This window comes from Dermacentor andersoni, chromosome 5 (assembly GCF_023375885.2).
Source record: "Dermacentor andersoni chromosome 5, qqDerAnde1_hic_scaffold, whole genome shotgun sequence".
Taxonomy (NCBI): Eukaryota; Metazoa; Arthropoda; class Arachnida; order Ixodida; family Ixodidae; genus Dermacentor; species Dermacentor andersoni.
This window is the reverse complement of record NC_092818.1, coordinates 92,389,133-92,410,739: the sequence shown is the minus strand read 5'-3', so window position 1 is coordinate 92,410,739 and position 21,607 is coordinate 92,389,133. Positions and strand designations below refer to the sequence as shown.

The 21,607-nt window shown below is 49.0% G+C and overlaps 1 protein-coding gene across 11 annotated transcripts in view; it reads left to right on the top strand.

The window, feature by feature from the left end:
• The window catches only part of LOC140218489 (uncharacterized), a 187,152-nt gene that overhangs the window by 122,781 nt on the left and 42,764 nt on the right, over positions 1 to 21,607 (top strand). For all 11 annotated transcript variants that reach the window (XM_072288218.1, XM_072288214.1, XM_072288219.1 and 8 more), the window contains one exon: positions 2,122 to 2,414. In XM_072288218.1, the coding sequence (XP_072144319.1) occupies positions 2,122 to 2,414 (293 nt within the window). The remainder of the gene's footprint in view (positions 1 to 2,121; positions 2,415 to 21,607) is intronic.

Genomic DNA, 21,607 nt, shown 5'->3' with positions numbered 1-21,607 from the left:
TGCATGAGCTGGCCTACTCAAAGAGGTGGACACTACTTGCACAAAAATCTGTTATGCATAATCGAGCAAATGACAAAAATTCCCTCATTAATTTTTAAACTATTACCTTATGGCATATATTGTAATTTACAAAATCTCGGGTGAGACTGCAAGGCATATCCACTTGAATATAATTATCTGGATGATACCGTTTACGGGACGTGCTCCGTGAAACGTGCGGTAAGAATGCACTGTCGTTCCACTTACTTTCTTAACAAAACTCAATTTATGCATTGAAGCATATAAGTGAGTGTAGCGCCAATTCATTTCCACACAACGTTAGGGAAATATTATCGCGAACGTGGTGTCATCCTGTGAGTTCGTTCCTAGTGGATCCGCCTTGCGAACTCCCCGCCTAGAATTGGTGGATTGCAATATGTGCCATAAGGTAGTTAGTCAAGCATAATTAGGGATGTGTTGTTAATTAGTCCGTTATTTTTTCAATTTATTTTGCAAGTAATATCCGCCGCTTCGAATAGACCAGCTGATGAATCGGAATTCTGCTATCTGCCACAGGATAGATAAGAAAAAATTACAAGTGTTCACTGAAATACCCGGTACTTGGCTAAAAGGATATTGTAGGGGTGTCAGAATATTTGAAACGTCCGAATGACAGATCGAATATTGCCCTCGTCCACTCGGTGTTCGAATCAAATAGTCAGTATTCGTAAATACGATTATATTGCGCATAATTTTGAATACTTTAGGTCACCAACTGTGCGCGATCAAGCATAAAAATGAAACAAAAGAACTATACACTTCATCACGGCGGCCGTAGTCAATCTGAAACAGAAGTTACATCTAGTGGAGCGCGTTACGTCGGAACAAGACCTTTGCGGCCGCTACCATTCGCACTCACCGATGAGTCTTTAGTACGCGAAATAAAGGCACTTATCTGCTTCTAATGTTGCATTTGTGCTTTTATCGCGATAGCGATTGTATGGACACTCCAAGCGCATTTCTTCCGTCGTCGTCACCGTCGCCGTAATTTTCCATATAAAATCCAAGCGTGATAATGTCGCCGCACGCCGTATGCTGTATGCACGTGTGAAAGCGCACGAGGGCGAGCCGACGATGGCGGCTCAATCTCGCGCGCGCGAGCTAGGGAGGAAGCGCGCCGTCTGCCGTCGCGCGCAGGGCACCGTGGGGAGGGGAGGGCCGCGCTTTACTCCAGCGTCTGCTGTGTATGGCGCAGCCGCGTTCGCACATCCAGTTCGCACTTGCATGTAGTTCGATGATTTCTGACCTCAATTGTGCGCTACTGTTCTTCAATAGGCTCAGTATTGAATAAAATAAGTTTTACTCCTTAGAAACAAATACACTTTGATATACGGCTGCTAATGCGTTGTTTGAGATCATCTTGATTTTTCTTGTTCTTTTCGTTTTTTTTTTTTTTATTGTATTCAGTCACGGGGAGCCTCACGTACCAGCGAAACCGAGCCAGCGCCACTCGCGCGCTGCGAAGCATGGACGGAACGCGTGGAGTGATACATTTTCGTGACAGAACTGCTTGCGTGGCTTCCACAGCGCTGCACCTGATGTCTGAAACGGAGTATGGTTCGCATTGAAGCGAGACGCAGCACGGAAGTCGATTCGCTCGTTTCGTGCTGCCGCGCCTCCAGCGTTGTGAAAGCCAGCTTCCGCGATCATCGAATGAGATGTGTTCATGTTTGCTTGTGCGCGCGTGGCACCATGCTTGTTAATTTAGTTAGCAAGCGAATACTTACTAGTGTATACCGCCGATAAAACTGCTAACCTTCGTCTACTAAGTGCTATCGCAATCGATGCTTCGCCTTTCGGGAGAAACTGCGGCTTTTTATAAAACGATGCTTCGCAAAGCTCAATAATGTAACAACTTCCTAATGTTGTGAACATACTGGTATGTCAAGATAATTTTATATAATTGGTGATAACGGCTGTTTATTATTTCAAGACGATTAGAAATGTATTTGCTATTCGATTCGATTCAATTCTGGCACTCCTCAATTTCCCATTCGATTTTGTCTCAAAGCCTACTGTTCGCGCAACCCTAGGATTTTCTTCGGTGTTTAGACTACAGCTGGAAGTGAATTTCGATTCCAGGGCCGCCACTCTGGACATGGAGCAGGCGAAGAGGCAGGAAGTCCACGAAGCCACTATGCATGACATCACCTTAAGCGCGTCGCGCCGTGCCAAGGAGCATCGAGACAAAATGTACCAGCTGCAAGCAGAGCGGGAGGCCGCATCACGTCAACACGAAGAGTTTTTGCAGCGCATGCGCGAAGAATACAAGCTGCACGCCCAGAAACACGAGCAAGAGGAGCGGGAACACGCCGAGGACAAGGAACGGGGGCAGAGGGAGCGTCAACTGGAGCCGGTACAGCGCTGTTTAGCTGGTAAGCATATTGTTCACACATGCGTTTGGTATATGTGAATGCCACTTTATGGGCATTTCCTGAATTGTAGGGCGAACGATTTAATCGACAATAATTGCACATAACAAACACGTATCTGGCTTGCGCGTCATCGAGATTTGTTTACGGGACCTCCCTTCTCAATAAACTATGTTTCTCGCTGCTCTAGGGCGCACTCGCATATAGCTAGTAGTTCTTGCTATTGAGCGAGTTGATGCGTGTCGAACAATAATTAATTCAGCGCCGAAACACAATCACCAGGGACGGGAGTACATAGACCGGACGAGCGCTCACTTCCAACTGGTTATCTTTGCAGACAGTAAGCATGTAAAAGCTAGTTTTTCATAACGCACGCGCACGGTGCATGTGCTGGCACCTCGATTCACACTAACGAAAGATCATTTTCCAAATGACGTCATTTCATAATCAAACTCACTGGTGTATCACTTACACAATTTTTACCTTTCTTCTAAATAATTAAATGCTTCCCAGGTTTCGCGAGCAACATTGTTTTTGCTCCTTGCCAAGATCAGTTTCTCCGGAAGGCGTGGGTCACATCCACACTCAAGCGAACATGCACTTATGTTGTGAATAAGGAAAGCGCACTCTACGTGCCTGTGACGTCATGTGGGTGGGAGCCACGCAATTGGAGATACGGATCCTAGGAACGAGCAAAAATAAAGTTGCTCGCGAAGTCTTGGACGAACTCTTGGACGCAGGCGCATTTCCGCCTGCGTTGTCGGCGTCGCCGAGATGTTCCGTATAATTTCCAAGTGCGATAGAATCGCGACAGCGCGCCGTATGCTGTTGGTGTGAGTGAAAGCGTGTGAGGGTGAGCAGACGATGCAGCCTCGATCTCGCGCACGAAAGGGACGAATGCGGGGAGGAAGCGCACCGTCTTCCGCAGCGCGCAAGGCACCGTTGGGAAGAGAAAGGGGGGGGGCGTTCCAAACCGACGGCAGCTGCTTATGGCCCGGCCACGCTGGCCCTATCTTCAAAAGTGAATTGCGATAAGGACAGAGTGTACTGAGTCCTGCTAGCTTCGTGTGCGTGGTGTTCTCGCCGCTTAGTTTGCGTTCAAGCGAGTAGCATCACGAAGGGCAATTCGCTCGCTGCTGCTGCCGCTCTTCCTCACGCCAGCGTTTTGACCGAGAGTGTCCGATGTCACAGAGTGAAATTCATGTTTTCATGTTTGTCTGTGCGCGCGTGACATCATGCTTGTTAGTTTAGACAGCAAGCGAATGTTTACAAGTTTATACGGCGGGTACGTAAAACTACTATCCCTTCTTCATATATCTCTAATAATTTGCTATCGCAATCGGTGCTTTGACTTTCCAGTGAAAGCGAGATATTTTTTTTATCAGAAGGAAATGTACAAATTGTGTAAGTAACGCAGTTTTGCTAGTGTGAAAGCAGGTGCAAGCACCTGCGCCGTGCGTGCTTAATGAAAAAAAAAAGGACCTTTTATATCATTACGGCGCAACCAAAAGTGGCGCCAGTCAGAAGAAGGCGATTTGACGTGTAGAGGTCGAATCACTCTCGTCAGCCATCTTGTTTATGCATCGTTGTCTCTCTTGAAAATATTGTAACTACATCTTTATACGTGACTTCTTCAACGTAACAACGTGGTGAAAGGTGCGGGGTACCAACAAGAAACAAACGAGCTCCACAGTGGTCTTCACACCTAAGTAGGCGGAAATCCAATTTCTTATAGATTAGGTGAGCCCAATCTATTTTAGCTTGAATATCGGCTTTTATGTGAAAGAAGATCGAACGCTTTACGAAAGTCCAAAAAAATGACGTCAGTTTGACCACGGACGAAACAGCACCTGACATGGCGCGGCCCACACATATCGACGCCTACAACCCCGATGGAAGGAACGTGCTGCGGCACGGAACACTTCGACATGGAAGACTGGATCGCCACGGATGAGCGTGTAAGTGCCCACAACAAATGGAATCTGACGATTATGTTGGCTAACTTGCTCTTCTACCTGCAAGGCATGGCGAAGGTGTGGTATGACAACGAGGACAAAGGGCTTACCCATTGGACAATCAACTTCCTACAGATGTCCAGCAGAGATCCGAAACGGGACATCGGAACGTCCCTAGGACATATCTAAGAAGCCTGTGGACCATTCTTGGATGTCCGAGAATGATCCTCCAAGAATGATGTCGAAGAATGATCCAACGAACGTCATAATGGCATATTCGGACGTATAAGAGATGTTTAAATACGGATTAATTTTATTGCACCATACCGATAACGTCCTAACGACATTTTATTGTTTTTAATGGCGCAAGGGCAACGACATTTTCGTCAAGATGCAAGACGCTTCTGGGACATTGTGTTACCAATCGTCCAAAGGATATTTGTGGGACATTTGGTTATGGATTTATGGTATCCACAGGACGTCTTCATTGATTATAAATTAAAATAATAAGGACGTTCCTCCTGATGTGCCCTAGAAGTGCGGCAGGACTGCTGCATATTACACATCTTTACCAATGTAAGTTTGGCCAGGCTATGTGTTGGCTTGGGGGCGCAATGATGTAAAAGAAGTGCACGGCTCTTGAAGATCCGTCACAGCGGTCGAATAAGGCGACTAAACATTTTTGTCATGCGAAAGCTGAAGTACCACGAGACAAGCCAGGAATACAGCCCGCCACATCTCAAAGCACAATGAAGAAGGCTGTACTGCAGTTAAGCATTGGGCAAGCGATTCTCTGCTACGGTAAGCCAATACATAACATATAATTGATACAAATGCATTAATTCAAAACATATACACATGCAAGCTATACATTATTGTGCTAACAGGAACAAAGCTACAGAACCAGGTTCTGCAGGCTGCTGGATAACTTGACAGTCTCATTAAATATACTGCATTAATTTCAATAAAATAAATTTCTATAAGAAGTGCCGCCAACATTTTTGTTCCCTCTACGAATGTTAGCCAGCCCTGATGCCTTTCTACAGGACCATGCATCGCCGCCGTCTATTTTTTTTCACTTCACGTATCTTAGACATCCAAGATACCGCCTACGAGACCATGCAGCTCCGCCATCTTTTTTGTTTCCTTCCCGAGTGTTAGCCAGCCCAGAGGTCCCTCTACGGGACCATGCAACGCCGCCATCTTTTTTCTTCACTTCACGGATGTTAAACAGCCCAGATACCGCCAACGAGACCATGCCGCGTCGCCATCTTTTTTGTTCCCTTCCCGAACTTCAGCCAGCCCAGATTGTCTCAATGAGACCATGCCGCGCCGCCGTCGGTTTTGTTCTCTTCAAGGATGTTAGCCAGCCAAGATAAGTCTACAGGACCATGCAGCGCCGCCATGTTTTTGTTCACTTCCCGAATGTTAGCCAGCCTACATGCTCCTCTACGAGACCATGCAGCGTCGCCATCTCTTTTATTTACGTCACGAGTATTAGCCAGCCCAGAGGCCCTTCTACGGGACTATACAGCACCGCCATCCTTTAAGGCGAAAGCCTTTAATGGCTCATGTTCCCGGCCACGGCAGAGTCCGTTCGCAGAACATGTCACACTCCGCTAGGGGGCGCTCGTGGCGTCATCGGAATGGCGCGCGTACTGCGCATGCGTCCAGTAGATGGAGCCACCCTCGCGTTTCATTACGGCGTCGGCAGACGCTCCTCGCTAGCCGAGTCTGTCTGATGTCTCGGAAGCGCCCTTCCGTTTCTCCAGCAACCAAGCGCGCTCGCGCTGCCGCGCGAAAGCGCCAGTCGCGGCAGGCTCGCCGACAACATTCGAGTTAAAGGAACAGCGTCTTCCAGAGTATCCTTATACAAGAAGGCTGAAAGCCAATGAACGCATGCGACTGAAGCGACTTAACTGGTCTCCTGGCCGATGGCGTCGCCATCTTGTTTGTTCACTTCACGGACGTTAGCCATCCTAGATACCCCCCTACAAGACCACGCGTACCACTCATTCATACAGTTCATATATTCTTTCAACATACAGTTCAACTTCTCAGTAGTGGTCTTGGTTTCCAGCCACAGTTTAGTAAGGTGGACATGGATTAGAGGTCAGATTACCTGGTCTCATCTCTGTTGACGACCTTGTGTCAAAGATAGAGAGCCCTCAGGACGTACAAGCGCTCATTAACATCTGTCAAGAGGAGATAATGTGTCATGGGCTCCGCTGTAACTGCAAGAAATTTGCAATAGTTCCAATCGCGGGCCCAGGCATGGATGCGGGCGATACAACGCTGGGAGACGAGGCTCCGTTGGGGCCCTCGGCGTACAGATACTTGGACTTGCAAAAATCAAGTGGACCGGAGCTCTGTGGCCGCTAAGAGGACATCCTCCGCCAAAGGCCCATCGGCCGCAGTGGATCCTTCGTCACCGAAGTCTGTGGGCATGCAACCGGTTTGTGATGGTTCGCGAACTATATAAAATCGTTCACGTGCTGGTGCTGACGTTCGCAAATGCTGTGTTCTGCCACTCTGCACCCACACGGAAGTGGCTGGAGCGGCGCCAGTGAGACGTTGGTCAGATAGCCCTCGGCTGTCATGGTGCGGTTGCCAACGAGGCTATTCAGGGAGACCTTTAGGCTCGCCGAACTTTGAGGCTCGGGAGGGGGCCAGTAAAATAGCATACCGTGGCCGCCTGCTCGATATGCCTCGAGGGCGGTGGGCGCGGCGTGTATGTGATTACGTGTCAGCGACATGCAAGTGCACGCCGTGCATGAGGCGCTTTTACCGCATAGAAAGTAAATACGGCCTCTTTCGCTCCGCTATCAGTGCAAACTCACCGGCGGATTGGGTAAAACAGGCGCGGGAACAAGTGCAGGATCAAGACGAAACACGTTGGATGCGAGATATGGCAGCGAAGTTGACGTTGGCTGTGTACCGATGTCATGAGAACAATATTGGCAGGGTGCACCTATATGACAATTCCGTTGGGAGTACGTTGTTCGTTTAAGCAAGTGCTGGTGCGCTCCGTACTTGTATGAGCATTCCAAGCATAAACAATGATGTGAGTGATGCGCGGTGTCGGGGTGCGGAAAGGAGGACGATAACATTGAACATGTGGTGCTACGTTGTATTGGGCCATCTGTCCCGCACGGTTTATCCATGGTCTTAACTTAGAACACCCCCGCAGGGGCGTCTGCGTCAGCAGACGTTTGGTGTGTTGCGACACCACGTACCCGAGCACACGAGGGTTGGACCATCCCGCGTGTAGCCGTGCGCGACTTAGCCGTGTCTGGGGAAAAGGGGATCCTGGGGGTTGAGCCGATGCTGGGTGTTTGGACCTTTAAGGCCCCCCGGCTGAGGCAACACACACCTTTGGCCTCTGCTTCACATAGACGGCACCCCCGGACTGACCCACCCGGGGGAAATCGGCAGTCGCCTTTTCCTGTCTCTTCCTCTCGAATCTTCGTCTTTATCTCTTACTTTTTGACCTTTCCTGCCCTCTCCTCTCTTCCATTTACTTCATTCTCCTCGGCGGCAAGGGTTAACCTTGTGTGGGATAGCCAACCTTGGTTATAACAGATTTGGTTATAGTAGTGTCGAACTCAGGGGACCAACTCAGGGGACTCAGTAACTCAGGGGACCAACTGCAATGCATGCTCACTGATCTGGAGAGGCAGAGCAGAAGGGTGGGACTAAAAATGAATCTGCAGAAAACTAAAGTAATGTTTAACAGTCTCGGAAGGGAACAGCAGTTTACGATAGGTAGCGAGGCACTGGAAGTGGTAAGAGAATACATCTACTTAGGACAGGTAGTGACTGCTGATCCAGATCATGAGAGTGAAATAATCAGAAGAATAAGAATGGGCTGGGGTGCGTTTGGCAGGCATTCGCAGATCATGAACAGCAGGTTGCCATTATCCCTCAAGAGAAAAGTGTATAACAGCTGTGTCTTACCAGTACTCACGTACGGGGCAGAAACCTGGAGGCTTACGAAAAGGGTTCTACTTAAATTGAGGACGACGCAACGAGCTATGGAAAGAAAAATGATAGGTGTAACGTTAAGGGATAAGAAAAGAGCAGATTGGGTGAGAGAACAAACGCGCGTTAATGGCATCTTAGTTGAAATCAAGAAAAAGAAATGGGCATGGGCAGGACATGTAATGAGGAGGGAAGATAACCGATGGTCATTAAGGGTTACGGACTGGATTCCGAGGGAAGGGAAGCGTAGCAGGGGGCGACAGAAAGTTAGGTGGGCAGATGAGATTAGGAAGTTTGGAGGGTCAACATGGCCACAATTAGTACATGACCGGGGTAGTTGGAGAAGTATGGGAGAGGCCTTTGCCCTGCAGTGGGCGTAATCAGGCTAAAAAAAAAAAAAAAAAAAAAAAAAAGTGTCGAACAGCTGGCGCGTGCAGGCCGTCTTTTCACGGTCCTGCAGCGTCCCCTTGTTGGGCTCCATGGTGGGTGGCTGGCGGCGCTGCCGAATTTTTACACATATCTATGGCAAGTTTTTTTTCCAACCCTTCCTGATCGCCCTCATAAACGAGGGCGCACCGAAGAAGCTTTCAAGTTTTTTGGCCGAAATAATGACAATTTTCCAAGATTTCATGTAGTACATTCAGAGAAAAAAGAAAAGGCAGCGAGAATGATCTCACCTTTTCTTGTTGCGAAGACACTTAGTGAAGCTTTTTGGCCCAGGCTATAAAGTCTCTAAGTTGGCAAGTGGCGACCTCCTCTTAGAACTGCGTGATAAGACACAGTACGAGAAACTCTCTAATCTAGTATCCTTTGGGAATCTTTCAGTGACGGTCACACCACACCGCACAATGAACACCACCCGCGGAGTCGTTTCCGATGCGGATGGAAGTGGGTCTGTGCGGACGCACTTCACATGCGCTACGCAGTTTTTGAGCTTCTTGACCCATCCAAATCGACGGGACCACCGAATTTCGGTTCGAATCGACGCCGACAGCGAAGCGGACCACGCGGAATCCACTTCAAGCCGGTGGGTCCAGTATTTTTGGATTTATTTTCGGACTTGAAGTTTTCCCAAGTGGCCGACCAGAGCTAGGACTATTAGACCTAACACGGCAGCGGGGCTCTGCGGCCCTCCTGGCCTTAGCCAACGGCAGAGGAGCCTGGAGCGATAGCCCGAGTACTCAACCCCAGCTTAGGACAAACACCGCTACGAGATCCGACGAATCTCATGGCCGAAAACCACGAAATCATGGACGAAGACTACCAAGACGCGGCCGGGGAGACCCGTGACCACGGACCAGCGGCAGCCACTCAAGGCCTGACAAGCAGCACCCCAGCGACCACAACGTCACAAGTAAGTCAACATCTCGACGAGGACGCGGACTGGCAGATAGCCATTTCCAAGCGGCAGAAGAAACGCCAACGCGGCAGCCAAGCAGAATTTTTGGCGGGAACAGGGCTAGGGAACCGAAATTCCCTAGGCTCGGCGAAGAGCACAGGTGGCACGCCAGCCGCACCGAATCAAAGAGAGGGGGGAGGAGCGCCGAGGAGGAGACTGCCTCCGCTGCCCAAGGACGACTTAAAAATAGTCCTGAGGCCCAAGGGACTAGCAGTGAAGAACCTGCAGACGCACCAAGTGGCGCGGGCGGTGGTTGCAGCCACCGGACATGGATGCAAGGCAGAAGACCTTATTATCCGACTCCGCACAGGTTCCAACATCATTATTGTAAGCACCGACAACGAAAGCGCTGCTCAACAAATTAGACGCATTACGCAGCTGAAGTTTGGAGAGCACAGCTACGACATCAACGCACACGTGGCGGCGCCGGAAGGAACGCTGCGCGGTGTAATCCACGGGGTGGACCCGGGAACCCCTGCCAAAGAACTCGAGACAAACCTACGAACCCGAACGCAGGGTGTGAAGATTTTGGCGGCAAGAATGCTAGGCCGGTCGAGCACTGCCGTCATCACATTCGATGGCCCCACCCTCCCCAAGCAAGTTCTGTACTATGGGGGAGAAATGTGGTGCTATCCCTACAGACCAACGAGACAGATCTGCTACATCTGCTGTCAGCAGGGACACCGGTCAGACGTCTGCCCAACTCCCGGGATCAAGACCTGCAGGCAGTGTGGCCAAAAGGATCCAGAGGAACACCATCAATGCACACCCAAGTGCCTGCTGTGTGGGGAGCCCCACGCAGCCGGCACAAAGGACTGCAAGCAACGTTTAAAGACAACAAGCGAACTACGATGGGGACCCCAGGGTCAGCAACGACGCGGCCGCAGCCGAAGCAGAGGTGGAGCGCGGCGCCCACGCTGGTTCCGGAACGAAGACCAGGAGAAGCGAGGCGACTACCGGAGCGAGTCGAGGAGCCGCAGCCGGGGCCGCAGTGGCAGCCGAGACCAGGACCAGAGCCGGGAGCGGGACGAGTCCTACCCACCCCTGGGCGGTCAGCAGATCTGGGCGAAGCCGAAGCAACTACAGAAGAAGAGCGGCGGAGTTAAGGTGAGCTGGGGAGCCGGCCCTCCCAAGACGCTTTTTGCTCCGCACAACAGTAACAACGCAAACACACAAACAGAAAACGAAAAAAGGCTTACTGCCGAAATTAATAATCTTAAGAGGGAACAGGAACAGACCCGTGAGGAAAACAGGCAACTCAAAAAACAAATAAGTGAACTAATAGCAGAAATACAAGAGACGCGAAAAGCAGGTTTTCCGCCTGTCAGGCCATCCTCACCCCCGCAGCAGAGCGTAGGAAGCTTACAGACTAACGAAGGGGGAACCTCCCCAATAGACGATTTGAAAACAATGATACAGCAAATGCAACAGCAAATGCAGCAGCTAAATCAAAAGATAGCCATGCAAGATCAGAGCTTTCGAAATTATGTAAAGAATCAAAACACACAGAAAACTGTAAACGACGCCAGAGACCGGCTCTACAATGAGCGCAGGTTCGGATCAGAATCCCAGGGAACGAACGCGAACTCTAATACATCAACATGGCAGGACAAAACCAACTAGAGATATGGCAATGGAACTGCAGGAGCTACAAGCGCAAACAAGGGCTCCTACAGCAGTTCATTAACACTAGAGGAACCCCCCCAGATCTAATACTTTTACAAGAGACAAACTGTGTTCCAGCCCTGAGAGGATATACTTGCCAGGAGAACGGATGAACAGCTACTCTAATTAGCAACAAAATCACCACCATTGCACACAAAGAATTCGAGAATACACAGCTTGAACACATAGTAACCGAGATAATCCCCAAGAGGAAGCGGAAAGCTAAAAGTACCTTCATAGTTAATCTATACAGCCCACCTAAAAATAGGGGAGACTTCATCAAACTCTTTACAGAAGCAAAAAAGCTAGCGGGACAGAACACCCTGATAATAGCCGGGGATTTTAACGCAAAAAGCCCGCAATGGGGCAGCAGAACTGAAGACAAAAAGGGACGCAGCATCTGTGCAGCAGCAGAAAACATAGGCTGCGAACTACTCACAGATGAGGGCCAACCTACTAGACAGGGGAATAGCGTCAGTGTGGACACATGTCCCGACCTAACTTTTGTCAGGGGCGCCAAGCAAGCGACATGGGAAAACTTGCAAGAAAATCTGGGAAGCGATCACTACATCATTAGGATCAGCACGGAAGCAGAAAGCATCAAGAGGAAAATTGGTAAGGCAACCCTAACAGACTGGGACGCCTTCCGAATCCACTGCAAACAGCTAAAAGGGGATATAACTTCAGTAGAAGAATGGAGCCAACAACTCCAGCAAATCAGGGACCTCTACACCAAAGAGGTAGATCGAACAGAACAAGCGCCGGAAGTGGACAAGCGACTCCTCAGACTATGGGAGGCACGACGGGGCCTAACCAAGCGCTGGAAGCGCCAAAAACTAAATCGGAAACTAAAGAAGAAAATTGCTGAAATAACACAGCAAGCGGAGGAATATGCAAAGCAGCTAGCGAGACAGGGGTGGCAACAGTTTAGTACCTCCCTGAATGGCACCCTCGGCACAGCTAGAACGTGGCAGATCCTCAGAACACTAATGGACCCAAGCAAAAGCAAAACAGAAAGCAGCAAATCTATTCAGAGACTAATTCACCAATATGAAGGGACCGAAGACCAGCTACTCCAAGCAGTACGAGAAAAATGCTATGGGAAAGACTCGGTGGAATGCTATCAAGGCGACTACCAAGGAGAGGAGAACCCCACAACAGACCGGCCCATCACAAGGGAAGAAGTTGTCGAAGCCGTACGAGCAACCACGAAGAACACGGCGGCAGGGGCGGACAAGATTCGCAACTCGCTAATACGAAACCTAAGTGAAGAAGCAGTAGACCAACTCACCATCTACCTCAACAAATTATGGGAAGACGGAACAGTCCCAGCGGAGTGGAAACACGCCGTGGTGGTCATGATTCCCAAGCCCGGCAAGAAACTACAAATTGAAAACCTCAGGCCAATCTCGCTCACATCGTGCCTCGGCAAGCTGTTTGAGAAAATTGTGACCCGACGAATTCAAACGCACCTAGAAGACGGAGGGTGGTACCCCAACACCATGTTCGGCTTCCGGGCAAACCTATCCACCCAAGACATCCTGCTACAACTAAAAGAAGAGGTACTCGAACCAATGCCGAAAAACGGGGAGAACGTCGTCATGGCCATCGATATCAAAGGGGCCTTTGATAACGTATCCCACGCCGCCATTATGGAAGGACTCAACACTACCAACTGCGGGAAGAAAGTACACGCCTATGTCAGAAGCTTCCTCACAGATAGAACAGCGACTGTAGGCCTCGGAGACCTGCGGAGCGGCACCTTTCAAACGCCATGCAAGGGCACTCCGCAGGGCTCGGTAATTTCGCCGATACTTTTTAACATCGCCATGGTCAACCTTGCGAAGAAGCTCAACGAAGTCCAGGGCATCAGTCATGCCATATATGCAGACGACATAACCATCTGGACCACCGAAGGATCGCTAGGGAACAAGCAAGAAGCGCTACAGAAAGGCGCCGCTTGCATCGAGGAATATACGCAGCAAAGAGGCCTCAGATGCTCCACGGAGAAGTCTGAGCTCCTCAGAGTGGGAAGGCACCCAACAGATGCCCCACTCAAAGTAAAAATCGAAGGCCAGAACATTCCGGAACAGAAAATGATCAGGATCCTCGGCATGTGGTTGCAGGGCAGCCGGAGGTGCAGCCACACCCTCTGCCTGCTGAGTAGAGCAGCTGGACAAGTGGGCCGCATGATCAGCAGAGTTGCGCACAAGAGATACGGCATGAGAGAGGAAGATACCCTCAGGCTGGTCAACAGCCTGGTGGTCAGCCGGGTCACATACTCCCTGCCGTACCATGTAACCATCAAAGCCGAAAGAGAACAAGCCGAAGCAATCCTTCGGAAGGCATACAAAACAACCCTTCATCTCCCAAGAAACACATCCAATGACAAGCTGATGCAACTGGGAATCAGCAATACGTTTGAAGAACTAAAAGAATGCCAGCTCAAGGCACAAGCGCGAAGGCTCAGTAACACAACAACAGGAAGGGCGCTCCTGACAAAGTTGGGTTGGGAAATAGAAAAACCGCAAAGTAGTAGGGCAATAATACCGGACCTGCTAAGGAAGAAACTACGTATACAACCTGTCCCCCGCAATATGGACCCCAATCTCCATACCAGCAGGCGACAGGCTAGGGCAGAATTCTACGAAAGAACGATGGGGCAGAGAGACAACACATTCTACACAGATGCTTCCCTCTATCCAAAAGAACACAGGAAACACGCAGTAGCGGTAGTAGCTAATAATAAAAGCAAACTAATCACGAGTCTCACGGCAGCGGTATCAGACATAACCGAAGCAGAGGAAATAGCTGTTGCACTGGCAGCAGAGGAAGGATACAGGATAGGAAAATCCCTCAACATCCTAACAGACTCACAAGAGGCGTGCCGAAACTATATCAGGGGTAGAATAAGCAGCACGGCACTCAAGATCCTTAGTAGAGCACCGCTCTATGAAGGACAACCTACACACAACATAATCTGGATACCAAGCCACGCAGGGATTCAGGGCAATGAAGGGGCGGACAGCTTAGCTCGAGGCTTCACCATCCGAGCGGGCGCCTCAGTCCCCCCGGGAGAGCCTCAGATTACTTGCGGGGACAGTTATTCAGAGCTGCTAAACCTATATAGGGGGCGAAGATTCCAATACCCCCCACCACACAAAGCGTTGACGAAGGAGGAAGCCGCAGGATGGCGTAGACTGCAGACGGGTTCCTTTCCAAATCTTTACGTACTAAGCAGGATGTTCCCCACACAATATTGCGGCGTATGCCCGTGGTGCGGAGCAAGGCCAGCACTATATCACATCACATGGGAATGCGAGAGAAACAAGACATTCCACAAACATACAACACCAAGTGCGGAGCAATGGGAGAGCCGGCTCACCAGCTGCGAGCTAGGGGTCCAAAGGGCCCTCATAGCACACGCAAGCGAGGTGGCCCGACTCAGTGGTGCCCTGGACTAGGGGCCCACCCAAGGCTGAAGAGGACCCAAAGTTTTCAAGAATGAAGACTTCGTCCTCAACTCGCTAATATCTTAAAGAAACAATAAAGTTTTCCATTCCATTCCATTCCGATGCGGATCTCATGGAATTGACTGAAGCCGAACTACTGGAGGGCTGGAGCGATCAAAATGTGACCAATGTCAAGAGAATAAAAATCAGGCGCGATGGCAAGGAGATTGAGACAAAGCACTTAATTTTAACTTTTGCATCAAGTATGCTACCTGAGTCCATTGAGGCTGGCTACATAAAGATGCGAGTCAGACCGTACATCCCCAATCCTCTCTGATGCTTTAAGTGTCAAAGATTTGGCCACAGTTCACAGAACTGCCGAGGCCGCCAGACTTGCGCAAAATGTAGTGCCCAAGAACACCCATCTGACAATTGCGAGAATGCTCCACACTGCGTGAACTGTGATGGGGAACACGCCGCGTACTCGCGGTCCTGTCCATCATGGAAAAAAGAAAAAGAAATAGTCACAATCAAAGTCAAGGAAAATATATCGTTCAAAGAGGCACGCAGGCGGGTAGCATACCTGCCAAAGAAAAGCTTTGCCGAAGTGGCGCGTCAGGGGGCAGCGTCACAACGGCCTCCGGCGGCTGTCCGACCCACACGCAGTGAGTCGGCAGTTACGCCATCTGCCCCCACGGTGGTTGCAGCTAGCGCTGCTCCGCCAACTGAGCAGAAGGGACCATCGACCCCGAAGGTGGGCGCAGCCGAGGCTGCCACAACCTCCCCGGCCCCTTCCAGCGCTGGCCACAGCCGGCGCAGTCAAATCCCTCAGGGAGCCCCATTGACCTCCGGGCTGGTCGGCGCAGAGGTCTTGCCCTTCAAGGCGGGACTCCCTCTGAAAACATCTCGCTCGCAAGAGCACGTGTCCGGAGCCTCACTAGAGGCAATGGACACAACACCTATCCTCAAGGCGCACCAAGCGCCTAAGGAGCGGCGAGGCTCCCTCGAACGCTCCAGAAAGGGCAATACTCCCGTTACAGGGCCTCGAAAGGGCTCTGTAATTTAATCTCTGTAATTTTCATAATCACTACTTCTGTTTCTGTACACACAGCACCTACTGACCTCCAATATGGATACACAAATAATTCAATGGAACATCAGAGGTCTTCTTAGGAACCTTGATGATGTGCAAGAGCTTATCCAAAAACACAATCCAACAGTGCTGTGTCTACAGGAAACACACCTAAAACCACAACATACAAACTTTCTCCGACCGTATGTCAAGTTTCGCAAGGATCGCGATGATGCAGTCGTATCATCAGGCGGTGTTGCCATTTTGGTGCATAAGAGTACTTCCTCTCAGCGTTTACAGCTACAAACGCCCCTTGAAGCAGTGGCGGTTCGAGCTGTTCTTTTAAATAAACTCGTCACCATTTGCTCTCTTTATGTACCCCCAAACTTCAAATTATACAGACATGAATTTCAGTCACTTATAGACGAATTGCCAGAACCTTATGTTGTTCTTGGCGATTTCAATGCGCACAGCTCCCTGTGGGGCGACTCTCGTACAGACGCACGAGGTCGTCTTGTTGAACAGTTCCTTTTTTCTTCAGGTGCGTGCTTGCTGAATAAGAAGGAACCCACGTATTACTCCCTAGCAAACAGAACCTTTTCTTCTATTGACCTGAGCATAGTTTCCTCTTCCATTCTGCCTGAACTCGAATGGGAAGTTATGAACAATCCTTACGGAAGCGACCACTTCCCCATACTATTAAGGACACTTAAAGAAAACGAATATCCGCCACAGGCTCCCAGGTGGAAGATTGACGCAGCAGACTGGGAGAGGTTCTGAAACTTAACTAGTATATCATGGGATGACATGTCTTCTTTAGAAATCGATGCTGCTGTGGAGTACTTCACAGCCTTCGTAATAGATGCCGCATCTAAATGCATACGTGAATTAAGCGGCTCGGCATGCAAACGGCATGTCCCGTGGTGGAACAATGAATGCAGAATCGCACGTAGGAATCAGAACAAAGCGTGGGGGTTTGCTACGCGCTTCGCCCACTGCAGAAAATCTTGTCAACGTTAAAAAAGTAAAATCCCAAGGTAGGAGAACCCGCCGACAGGCCAGAAGAGAAAGCTGGCAAAAGTATCTGTCGAGTATTAACTCGTTTAGGGATGAGGCCAAAGCCTGCAACAGAGTAAATAGGATTAGAGGACGACAAACACATTCACTCCCCCTGGTAAACACACAGGGCGATACACTGCAAGACCAGGCAGACTCACTTGGGGAATATTTTGAGAGCGTGTCAAGTCCAACAAATTGTACACAGTCCTTTCTCAAATACAAAGAAACAGAAGAACGTAAGCCATTACCAAGAAAAGGTCGAGAGAATGAGCCTTACAACCGTCCTTTTTGTATTGCTAAATTGAGAGCTGCCTTGAGCGTATGCAACAGCTCCGCACCAGGATCTGATAGAATCATGTATGAAATGCTCAAAAACTTACACAATGACACGCAGGTTACACTATTCACACTTTTCAACACCATTTGGGATGCAGGGTACCTTCCAACCGCATGGAAGGAAGCCATTGTGGTCCCTGTTTTGAAACAAGGCAAGGACCCTTCCTCAGTGGCAAGTTACCGCCCGATAGCCCTCACAAGTTGCATTTGTAAGGTGTTTGAAAAAATGATTAATCGGCGACTCATCCATTTCCTTGAACTGAGCAAAATCCTTGATCCCTATCAGTGCGGCTTCCGAGAAGGGCGCTCCACAACTGACCATCTTGTACGTGTAGGAGCAAATATCCGGGACGCATTTGTACACAAACAATTCTTCTTATCCATATTCCTCGATATGGAGAAGGCGTACGATACGACGTGGCGTTACGGAATCTTGAGAGCTTTGTCAGAAATGGGCATCCATGGTAATATGCTAAACCTAATAGAAAGCTATTTGTCCAGTCGTACCTTCCGGGTAAAAGTAGGAAATGTACTTTCGCGTCCTTTCACGCAAGAAACGGGTGTACCGCAAGGAGGCGTGCTCAGCTGCACACTCTTCATCGTGAAGATGAACACGCTTCGCGCTTCATTACCACCGGCAATCGTTTATTCTGTCTACGTGGACGACATACAAATAGCTTTCAAATCCTGTAACCTCGCAGTGTGCGAGAGACAGGTACAGCACGGCCTGAACAAAGTCTCAATGTGGGCAACAAGAATGGATTTTAGATCAATCCTACCAAAAGCTCTTGTGTTCTTTTTACATGAAAGAGAGGCCTGGTTCCGGATCCTTCCTTAGAACTGTGGACAACGAATACCTATCAGCAAACAACACAAATTCCTAGGTATCATACTTGACTACAGACTCACTTTCATTCCACACATTAAATATCTGAAAGAAAAATGTCTAAAAACAATGAACTTAATGAAACTTCTATCCCAGACTACATGGGGTAGTGATAGGAAGTGTTTAATGAACCTATACAAGAGCCTAATTCGGTCTCGATTGGATTATGGTGCTGTAGTATATAACTCTGCCGCCCCGAGCGCACTAAAGATCCTAGATCCTGTCCACCATCTAGGAATCCGACTGGCCACTGGCGCTTTCAGAACGAGTCCCATACAAAGTCTATATGTAGAATCAAGTGAATGGTCTCTTCACCTACAGAGATCATACATTAGCTTTACATATTTCCTTAAAGTACGCTCTAATCCTGAACATCCATGTTTTGATACCGTTACTGATATGACGTGCGCTACACTTTTCAGCAATCGTCCCTCCATAAGACAGCCTTTCTCGCTGCGTGTGAAGGAGCTTAGCGATGAAATGCATGTCCCACTCCTCGAGCATCGCTTAATGCACCTAACCAATCTCTTACCTCCTTGGGAGTGGCAGGTGATACAATGTGACACATCCTTTATAAAAGTTACAAAGCACGCTCCTGAGGCCGAAATCCGAATGCATTTCCTAGAACTCCAGCACAAGCACTCCTGCGCAGAGTTCTACACAGACGCTTCGAAGTCAAATGCCGGGGTATCCTATGCAGCCGTCGGCCCATCGTTTTCGGAATCCGATGTACTGCATCCGGAAACAAGTATTTTTACGGCCGAGGCCTACGCATTACTCTCTGCTGTAAAGCACATAAGAAAATCGAAACTTCCAAAAGCAGCGATCTATACAGACTCTCTCAGCGTCGTGAAGGCCTTAATGTCACTCAGCAAACATAAAAATCCCGTATTTAATGAACTATATTCGGTCTTGTGCAAAGCGTACTCATCTAACCAGAATATCATAATATGCTGGGTCCCTGGCCATAGGGGAATCGAAGGTAACGTTCTGGCGGACGAGATGGCCACGTCAATCACATTACAAGCTGTTAACCTTGCCGATGCGGTGCCTGTCACAGATCTGAGGCCTTTCTTGCGAAGGAGGCTGCGAGATCACTGGCAACACATGTGGGATGCGGAAACGGATAATAAGCTCCACCTGATAAAACCACAGTTAGGATTCTGGCCCTCTACTACAAAATCGCGCCGAACAGATGTCCTATTCTGTCGTCTCAGAATAGGACACACGTTTGGCACCCATAATTTTCTACTCACCGGAAGTGAGCCTCCAACCTGTGGTAGATGCGGGGAGAGGCTGACCGTACTCCACGTCCTCCTGGAGTGTCGGGAAGCCGAATCTGAGAGAAAGAGATACTTTTCCTTAGCATACCGCCGACACATTCCTCTTCATCCTCTAATGTTTCTCGGTCCAGAACCGCTTTTTAATACAAACAGTGTCCTAGGTTTCCTCAGAGATGTCGTCTTACATGTTATTAGTCCCATGAATTCGTAGCGCCTCCTCTCTCGAGAGGATGCCACTGCGATAATTGTTTTGCGTAGCACATGCCTCCAGGCCCTTGTGCTTCAAGGGCTCTAAGGAGGCAGTAGTGCTCTGGCATTTCTTATAATCGTGATATATTTTACCTATCGTATCATTCTTTTTATATGCATCTAAATTTTCATAGTACAAGTCATACGTCATCGCCATAATTTTATCATACAGATTTTACGCACTTTAGAGCGTATATTTTAAGGCCTCTTTACAGCCACCTCACACCAACTTCATAGCAATCATAATTACACCGCAAACTCATTACCACAGACATGGCGCTCTTTGGCCACACCTGGCCCTTGCGCCATAAAACTCCACACATCATCAACTTCGAACAGACTAGTGGAGAGGACCGTACATGCGGTGCAAACAGACCCGCAGTCGCGGAGACAAAGAGACGCCTCGAACACTGGCGAGCGGCACTTGCGGATGGGCCCCAATGACTGCCTATCAGTGTAGCGTGGTTTCCCTTTTTCTTTTTCTTTTTTATTTTCATTTTTTCCTTTTGGTGTTCTTTTCTTTATTATTCCTTACTTCTACTTCAATAAGGGAAAATCAGACATCCACCCATTCGTAGCGATTGCTACAAAGTAAACCCATACGGGTTCCTCGAAAGAAAAAAAAAATTGTTTTTCTTTCGAGGAACCCGCATGGGTTTACTTTGTAGTAATCGCTACGAATGGGTGGATGTCTGATTTTCCCTTTATTAATTACTTCTCTCCACCTTGCGGGTTTCCGCAGAACTAGTACGTCAATTACTTGTATTTCCTTTGCTCGAATAGGTAGGCAGTAGAGCGTGATCAACTGACGTGGTTCCTTAGTGGCTATGGTGTTAGGCTGCTGAGCACGAGGTCGCAGGATTGAGTCCCGGCCATGGTGGCCGCATTTCGATGGGGGCAAAATGCGAAAACGCCCGTGTACTTAGATTTAGGCGCACGTTAAAGAACCCCAGGTAGTCATATTTCCGGCGTCCCCCACTAGCGCGTGCCTCATAATCAGAAAGTGGTTTTGTCACGTATACGCCATATTTAAATTATTTAGAGCATCATCCGGGCGTGGGCGTGGTTGCTACGACCTCCCGATACAAAGGGTTGGCCACACCATCATCAGCAGCAGCATAATTGTCATCATCGCGTGCCGTTTCTACCAGAAAGCTCGCCTTCCTGCATTATGTTCGGCGCTAGCGTTTCCCGGTAAACATTACGGTTACATAAGCTGCAGTTGCCGGTAAGCGTGTGAAACATTCAGGGATATTTGAATGCTATCGCGTTCCACTCTGAAATGGGAAGCTTAAGCATCCTCCCCCTTTCTTTTTTTTTCAAATAGTTCAGATGACTGGAAATTCGCCTATTCAGCAATTTTGTAAATTGCCCCTTCGTCCATCTGTCAAAATTCACCGCAATGCTCAAGCGTAAGCCTGGAATCGGACATCTCGCCATTGCAATCCAAACGCCGTACATCCCTAGCGTAGCCGTACGAAGACCTTCCAGAAGCATTTTGTGCTACATACGGTAGCACAAGACCCAAACGCGCTTCCCACCCACATCGCCATGTTAAAAAACTGCACCCAATTTAAAGCGGCCATGGAGAGCCATTACTTAACATCTTACCTGTGATCCGCTGCCTCAACTGCCCATCCCTGATGTAAGGTCTCTCTGGGATACTTGAGGCATGAATTTGAGAAAAAAATAAGTCAATAGGAAGCATTATTAACAAATGCTAATTCAAGAGATCTGCCAAACCTCTATCACTCTAAGTTGACAACGTCTTGAAGGTACGCCCTTACAACACGTGTATGTGCATTTACGGCGCTTAGTCGTAACTTCCCTGCGGAATTCTGTGATGTACTGCGCGAAAT